Here is an 8914-nt window from a genome sequence, read left to right as displayed (position 1 = left end):
GGTGTCAATTTGAGTTTTGTGAAGTCATAGTAGCATCAAACGGGGTAACATGAAGTCACACCAGGTATTTGTATGGAAATGACAGAACATTTTGGATTTTGCACTAAATTGCCCAAGAAGCTTAACATGTCGCTATGTGATAACCCTTTGTACATACTATGTATCCATGTCGCATGCTAGCAGTTTTAGCCTTGTTCTACTCTCAACCCCAAAAAGCAAAGAAAACAACCAATTCAGTTTATAGAACTGATGTAGAATAAGGCAGAAAAACCACACAGTAGTTTTAAACAGTGTATTTTGTATCACAGAAAAAAACCATAATAAAGCACTGAAATATTAAATATAGTAAACTTGTACTCATGTTTATGTAAAAATGAAGATAATAAAAAGAAAGGAATTTTTACAGTATAAAAATTACATGAACATGATAGCAGCCATTATTCTTCTGCCAAGAATTGATTTTAATCCCTAAGTGCTGCTGTAGTACATACAGACATTTTGTTTTGAAGACTAACACATCCCAAAATCGGCAACTATACTCGGACAAGTCTGAACATGAGAGCAAAACTCTTCTGAGTTAGCACCAACTGTTTGAATTAGATGTAATGTTTGATTCTAATGATGCATTTATCAAACATACCACAGAGGCCTAAGCATACGTGTATTGTGAGCTCTTTTCACTGCATGTCTGGTGCTATATCAGCTCTATGCACAATCTACTCAACATACTACATGCACATGTAAGTTCATATACAAAGTTTTAGATCTTTTGAAATCTGGGAAGACGTGTGTGCCATACATGTGTGTGCCATTCTTTAAATACAATGCCCGATGACATATCATTTCACAATGATAAACTTTAGACTTAAACAGTGTGAATTAACACTGAATGAGCAGCATAGAGTTACAACCCCTTAGTGCAAAATACAACCAGCTCTTAAATGCCAGCTCAGTGTAAAGGATAAGATGACTTCTATCAAACAATGTAATGTGATGTGCTTCACAGATTTCTTGTATTTTGCATTATGGGATGGCATTATACAGGGTACACAAATGACGTTGTGTGGCCAAACTCAGCTCAACTTGGCTTGACTTAACTCCCATAATACAAATGGTATATTACTCAGGAAGGCGTGAAACAACCATCAAATGATAAAAAAGAACAGATAAACAGCCTACCATTACAAAATACAGATCACATTGACAGATGCATCTACTAGTAAAAGTAGCAACTTTAAAGGCATGTCCTCCAGGAAAGTTAAGCTCACTAATGTTAATCCTTCAAATTATCTGGTAGTCCAGTGCACATGTACACATAGTTCCATCCAACTCTACATTCCACATGGTAGATGGCCTGTCTTTTACACACAGAAGAACGTTTGAACTAACAGCTAGACTTGTGTTTGCATTTTGTCTTTTCTATATGATTTTAAAAAATTACACAATTATACTGACTAATTATCCACCAATCCCGTAACAACTGTATGATCATTTAAAAAAAAAGCAGAAGCAATATTATGTTAATTAATGCTTTTATGTCAAACATGTAGGTAGAGTACTACCAATGCACCAAAGTCTGCCATGTAGTTTTCTGTTCATCCCAGCACTATTCACACCAACACACACTCAAAAAATCTGTATTGTTGTAGAACCTTGTAGCAATCTGCTTTTCATTCCATGGTTGTATAATAAATGTAATAAAATTCTTAGTCTATTAGCTAGCTAAAACTGAAAAGCTGCATACTCAAAACATTGGACTACATATACATGTGTAGCTGGTAGACTATCTGTAAGGCTTTAATATATACTAATGTTTGCAATATTGTTGATATACAGCAATTTCTCAAAGACAATATAGATCTCCTGTGACTGTTTTTTCACTGTAACATAGCTAACATTTACATCACTCCCAGAAACTGTGCAGACCAGGTTTGAGAAATTACCAACGTATGAACTCTTGTATGTTTCTTATGTGAAATAAGATGTCTAAGATCCTACAGATGAGAGATGTGTGTTAACTCATCCCTGTAGTCTTGCTTGATGTCAGAGTTTCTAGTACTTTGTATTCTGACATCCAATGGTTATTTAGCATAGTTAACATCAGAATGTCACCATCAGTCAACTTCAAACAGTTTCACTTTCACTTTTCCAGTCGTAAATCTCCCTCAGGTCATGGTTGGGCCATGGACATCTTTATAGCCTCTTCTAACAGTTCTTCTTCACTGTGTTCCACTGCATGACAAAATAGACGATAAAAAAAATAACGACATTACATTATATAACATATGGCATTTTCAAATATTTATGAATTTACTCCCAAAAACATTTCTCACAACTGTTTCCACAATATAAAATTCACCATAGATCTTTCTGTTTATGACATGACCATCTGGCACCATATCTTAACTAAAAGTGGACTTCCTTCTCAAATGTTTGGAAAAGAGGAATGTAAAAGATAAACAATCATTTTTTCTCCAGTTTGGTTTGAAAATGATTTATATATACAAATTTATTTAGTGCTAAAAAGCCCCATTCTGCAGAGAATTAGATTTTCAAAGGGCATGCTAAAGTAACAGAAAAAACTTGAGAAAATGCAAATCCAACCTTCAGAACTCTTGTTTTTGTCAGTCACAGCATTATTTGAAGAGTTAGTGGAGGACTCCTTCTCCTGATTGTCTGGCTTCCTATCAAGATAAGCCAAGCGTTTTTGTCGTAATTCGTCCACTGAGAGAGAGCTTGTACTTGTGGCTGGTATCTCTGACCCTGAAAGTCTCTCTTCCTCAGATGTGTTATTACTGGCCCTCTCTGAAAGATCATCAATGACATCTTAAACATCAGAGGGGAATTCACATTAGTTAGAATGACAAGGTTGATGCAATTTATGCACTGGAGTCACATGAGTCAAGTTTTGAGCCATATTCAAGAATATTTCACATATATGGCAGGATTTCTTTGTCGAGGAAATTAGAGAGCCCAGAGTACACAACCAGGGTTCTACAAGTAACTGCCAATCACTTGTACATCTGCACAGAGCAGGCCCCGTTTGTGCTGCGTCATCATTCTATATTGATGGAAAGCAAGTGATCTTTACCCTCATGTAAGATGACATGAATGGCCACAAGGATGGAGGGAAAAATCACAAAAACTTCCTCTCTGAAGTTGGGATTGAATAAGAATTTCGTTTGTCTGAGTGCCCTGCGAATACAAATTAATTTGGCCCTGGTGAATTAAACCATTCACAAATATTTCACAGTCACACTTTAAATAGGGAACTTTGGCAAGAGCTCTGAGCTAATCAAATAACCTTGCCAAAAACATGTAACTAACAAACGTTCTAAGGTACAATTACCAAGTATCAAATATGAACTGCATATAACAAATTTTGTTTTATATTTGATGATAAGTACATGTAATTACTGGGTAGATGGTTGTCGAGTCTCCGCCAGTATGATTGGTCTGCCAGAGGGTACATGACAGGTGAGATCTTGGCAAAAGAAAAAAAAGAAAAAATACAACAGGCAAAGCCATTTATATTTCTTCCCAACCAATGTTGGTTTATACCACTTCTAACGTACAGGTATGTACATGTATATATCATATGACAGGTTGTTTTTTGGTTCACCTTCCATGCTCATCTGTAGAGCCTTCTGTAACATGTTCTCCTCGTCTTGAGCCCGGCTCATCTCTAGCATCCTCTGTAACACCTTGTCATCATTCTCCACCAGCTGCCGACTCTCCTGGATAGCCTGCTGAAGGGCCTCATCCTCATGGCTGCCTCCAGGAGTTGTCTCCCCTCCCTGCCTTGCCGTTGAAGCCTGTTTTTCTGTGATAAGGCGTGGCTTCACTCGCTGCTCTGCTGGAATGGCTTTTAAAATCTCATCAGCATCACAGTTAGGTAAATCTCCAATGATGAGAAAAAGTGCATAACCTGAAACAGAATGCACTAAATAATAAACCATGCAATCATAGATACAATTTAATAGTTTTAAATCAATATTAAACTTATTATTGGTTTGGTAATTTCATTTTCACTATCAGATATCAGAAGTGATTTAATACAAACTGCATTTAAGAAATAAAAGACCTGTACATATTGGTACACCTATATATAGTCCCCAAATATAAGTCTACACAGGCTTTTGATGACGTGCAAAGTTACAAAAAACATTCAGTAACTTGTGTTGTGAAAGGTCATAACGCTAATACCTTTTATCTCAATTCTAGTCATTAAATGAGATGTTACTTTTAATATTTTGTTATTCCAAGTGAATGAATACAAATTCTGAAAACTTATTTCAATCGATACTTTATAGAAATCTTTCCAAAACAGTTTAAAACCTCAAAGTTATGTCAGATCAATATCATACTGGAGAGAAACCAGACAGCAATGATGTCCAAAGGGAGAATTGAGTGTCTGAAGACATAACTTTCTCACCTTCTTGTTGCAGTTGAGCTAAGAACATCGCAAGGTAAGTATCGGAAATTAATTCTGGTCCAGATAGTAATGAGTTCAAATTAAACCACTGGAAACCCAACTTCCTTACTGAGAACCAGTGCTCCCTGAAGTTACATATAAAGGCATTTTGCTGTCTGAAAGAAGAAAGAAAAATATAACTCATTATGCTTTCAAGATTCAGATGCACAGTTCAGTCACATTAATATAGAATCAGGGAGTTGGGTTGGAGGAAGTAAAACTTCATTGGATAACAAAAGAATTACAATAAAGAATGAAGATACATTTACAAATAAGGTTTATGAACTTTTACTTGAGAGGAATATGGATAAATTAAAATACACAAATCGATCCCCTCAGCTAATCAACCCAGCTTTCATTTTCTTTCAACTATATAATGACTGTGTGGCACAGCAAATAGACAGCTTATTGTCATCAAGGCCCCAACAAACAGTCAGAGTGTCCAACGTCAGGATTGAACCTACACCTTGTGAACCTCACGGTTAGCTACATCCCTCTTCCCAACACTGCCAGACTATACGATGACATTTTCAGTTACCAGCAGATGTTATGTTTTGAAAATACTAATACTACTTTGGGTAAATACAAATACCTACGTTGGCTCTTGTCGTGCTTGAACAGATATGGCATCTTGGCTATTAAAAGGCAAAAGTTCTAAATTCCACACCCTTAATGCACTGGCTATCACCTGCACTGAGAAGAAGCCACTGTCATCAAAATTACTGGACGGTTGCTGAAAATGGAAAAGAGAACTTTTCAGTCAGTGTGCAAACCTATATGTATAACAAATATCTCCAGTTGTGTCAGTGGTGTAAATAAGCTCATAATCATTCAGTAATGCCAGAAGATTTGTATCCACCCACTGAACGTGACAGTAACACAAATGATGATGTGTTCTTTCCAGTAAAACTGCAGTCAAAAACATATTGCGAAAACAATGCAATTTTTTTAACTTGACTTTTGATTTTTATTATATATAAGCAGTGTACCTTCCTCCTCTCAAATCAGAAGCATGATTGTATACAACTTTCTAATTTGTCATGCTGTTACGCTGTTTGCATCAGTGGAATAAATATAAAATTGCACATGTCTCAAAAGATAAGGAATGTTTTAACTACCGAGAAAACCTACATTTACCACGTTTACATTTCTAAATTACTTGTATCATATTCTGTACACATGTATGCCTGTGTTTCGCATTCGCCACACCATGACAAACAGATAATAAGCCAATTGACATTTCAGAGCTCTGTAAGGTTCAAGCAAATTTAGGTGAAGTAGGGCAGGGGTTCTCCAAAACTACCACTGATAAAAGAAGTGATTTTACTGTAGATGTCAGTAGCAACGTTGAGCTGACAGACAGAATGTATATTCGATCTAGAAAACTAGCATAAAATCACACCTGAAATAGCGGTTGGGATTATAATGATAACATTATTGTGGCAGTTTCATCTTTCAGTACCTGCATAAACTGTCTGTACTCATCTGTTTGTTCTCCTGCCTCTGCCATGTGCTGCCTTTCTCTCTCGTCTAACTGCTGGGCTATCTCTGCCAGCTCCACAGCTGTGAAGTAATGCCCCTGCAGAAGGGCATTAAGACAATGCTGTGCACACAGGGAGCCCTCTTGCTGTGAAATAAAACGGAAGACTTAACAAATTTAAAGGATACATGAAAAAGTACTATGAACAAAGAGTGTGGTTTTAAGGAATATGAATGAAGATATACCGAAAAAGAGTAGGAAAAAAAAAATGTCCATTGACACATATTTCATATTTCTTAATAACCCATCTATTTCAGGCACGTTTTTCGTCAATGGTCGAAACACTGGGAAATTAGATCATTGATGAACATACTGGGAATGCAGGATCAGTTTAGTGCCAAGGTTCTGCCCACAAACAAAGTTGTTTGGCCAGCATCATCATTGACGTCATGACAGCAGGGTAATTAATTTCAAGACTGATGGTTGGGGTCTTAGGAAAACTGTATATACAGCTATATAAAAGCTATATAAATCATTTTTAATCCTCCCCCAAGAAAAAAGCTGAAAACCTTTCTGGCACTCTTGTATGTTAGGCTACATGACACACTCCGTGTTAAGAAATAAAAAAAATTAGCGTCTGATGTATACTTTAGTAGGCACAATATGTTTTGATAAGAAGACAATCATGGATTCTCATTACACAGTTAATTGATTTATTGGTATTGTATCGGGCTGGAGAATGTAAAAGGATACATGAAACCCTTCGTTTTTATCCCTTAATATGCACTTTAGGGTGAGTAACAAAATATAAACATTAACTGTACAAAAATAATTCTGTCTTCTTTTGTTTTAATCGAGGATAATGAGTAAACTGATTTTAAAGTACAGTTTTCAAGGCCACAGCGGTCAGTCTGAAAAACAACTATAGCCTGCACTAGGCTGCAGTGGTGACGCCAACGATCAACGGGTAATCGTACATGTAGGTACAGGGATTCTGAAGACACACCGACCACCCCTAAATCATGCTAACTCTGACTTGGATTCAGTGTTATCACTTTGTTAATGACGTTTTGCGGCAAAACATGACTTCTTTCGTCAATGTTGAGTCTAGAGGCCTATATGAAATCTCACCTTTTCATGGAATATTGATTCAATTGGGTCCATAGTCCTAAATCCAACTTATGTACACTTTCACTTCTTGTTTTGTTGTTGTTGAAAATTGATACTGTTTATACTGCCCTCTGGTGACTTGCTAATATAGGGGAGCTAACTATTGCTGTACTTCTACAGCCGGGCTTCAATCTCTGCATTCCCAGTTGTTACGGCCTATTTATTTGATTGAAATATAATGCTTTGCTAAAATTTTGCACAAGACGGGAGAGGTTATTCGTGGAGAAAACCAGACAGAACATGGAGAAAATATCCTCCATTCTCCAGGTATCACAGACCTACACGTAGTGCCTATCGCAGGCCCAACTAACGAACTTTCTGACTCAATTTGGCTACTGGTACCGGTATATGTATCGGGCCTACAGTAGGCCTATTCATTTATAGCCCCGACCATCCATGGTTATCATGGGGCCCGTCACTCACCATACATCATCATTTCACGTCTGAATATGCCTATAGCCTAGGCCTATTTTCCTCAATGCTGGATGCCTACATGTCCGAATATAAATTTATTCCATAGTGGAGGTATGGGCCTACATCGGCCTCTATCATATGTAAATTCGCGACGTTATGTTTCTGTGCAAATGGTGTGATAGGGTTACACTATACCCTGCATTTGATTACTTTGACAGTGACAATTAGGCCTAAATGATTTTGCAAACGATGCTAGGTAACGAAATGGGCCATGCGCTAAACTAGGCATGGCAATAAATAAGTATGGGTAGGCCTAAACTGCGCGAGCCCAACTAATGGTAATGCACATGAAACTTGGAGGTTCAATTCTCGCATTGGTCATGAGATTTGTTCATTAATGGCCCCGTTCTCATACACGTACTGTATGTGATTATGTAAGGAAGATGCAAGTTTGTGCGTAAGAAAAAACTATGGGAAAAAAACGTGGGAAAAACTATGCAAAGCCAAGCATGGTTTGATGCAGTTATGTTTGGGCTATAAAAATACACCGCAGTTCAAACATGGAGTACTGGATTTGAACACGCGACTGGTTCAGATCCCTGTGGCAGTCGAATCAAGCTAGCAGCCACCGACAGGCGCTTCTATTAAGAACAAATGCAAGCACTGTTTTATTATTAAGAACCTCTGTTTGTATGTGAACGACAAATCGTGCTGTATTTGATTTTACTGAATACTGCCGTATGCTTCTTTAGAGGACATTATCTCTTAATCTGTTTATCACATTGGCCTACATAGCTCTTTCGGTTTGTAGTTGCAGTATTTTTCGAACAAAAACTTGATTCTGAGTTGGAATAAAATGCCTTTAATTTTCGGAATTCAGATTTTAAAAAAATGTATTTGTTTTTCAAGTCTATACTATTTGCCAAGATTCAACAAATGTTCATTTGCATTAAATGGATTATTAAATGAGTTTTAACACAAAGTATACACCGCAATAAGCTGTGTAGAACATAGAATGTTTAAAATGGTCTGGCTATTCCATCAAACGCCTTCACTCCAAGTTTCTTAAGTTTTACAATAAGTATAACTCTTTTGTAAGTCAACATGGACAGAGCGTCCAGCACTGAATCTGTGGCGCTCTGCTGCATGATTGTGTCTAATAAGGGCTGTATATTCATCGTGTTGAGTTCGCTCGCCACGTTGGATATATGAACAGTTGCATTCAAAGCGCAGCTGAAATACATATTTTGTTATCGACAATTATAGTCTAGTATGATACATGATTTGAATACTGATGTCACTCAGTCGCCTCAAACATACCTTGCGTCTTTCTAACACCATTGAAAAGTGTTGACTGCTTCTCTTTGCATGATTTC

At 37.1% G+C, this 8914-nt stretch overlaps 1 protein-coding gene across 1 annotated transcript; it reads right to left on the bottom strand.

Moving 5' to 3' along the window:
* Positions 1-334: 334 nt before the first annotated feature.
* Positions 335-7182, bottom strand: LOC135466931 (ataxin-3-like). The gene is made up of 7 exons (XM_064744686.1): positions 7086-7182; positions 5937-6101; positions 5071-5207; positions 4436-4590; positions 3569-3928; positions 2605-2826; positions 335-2232 (listed from the first exon to the last, which is right to left on the bottom strand). The coding sequence occupies exons 1-7, from the start codon at positions 7116-7118 to the stop codon at positions 2171-2173; spliced, it is 1134 nt and encodes a 377-aa protein (XP_064600756.1). The 5' UTR covers positions 7119-7182; the 3' UTR covers positions 335-2170.
* Between the last annotated feature and the right edge of the window lie 1732 nt (positions 7183-8914).

The sequence above is a fragment of the Liolophura sinensis genome, chromosome 6 (genome assembly GCF_032854445.1).
Source record: "Liolophura sinensis isolate JHLJ2023 chromosome 6, CUHK_Ljap_v2, whole genome shotgun sequence".
In the NCBI taxonomy this organism is placed as follows: domain Eukaryota; kingdom Metazoa; phylum Mollusca; class Polyplacophora; order Chitonida; family Chitonidae; genus Liolophura; species Liolophura sinensis.
The sequence above is the reverse complement of the archived record's forward strand: the minus strand, read 5'-3'. Positions and strand labels throughout refer to the sequence as shown.

Excerpts from the sequence above, each read along its gene's own strand:
- LOC135466931 (XM_064744686.1), bottom strand. The coding sequence starts at position 7,118 with ATGGACCCAATTGAATCAATATTCCATGAAAAG. Across the intron at positions 6,102-7,085 it reads AATCAATATTCCATGAAAAG|CAAGAGGGCTCCCTGTGTGC; the intron begins GTGAGATTTCAT and ends TTTATTTCACAG. Across the intron at positions 5,208-5,936 it reads AGTACAGACAGTTTATGCAG|CAACCGTCCAGTAATTTTGA; the intron begins GTACTGAAAGAT and ends TTCCATTTTCAG.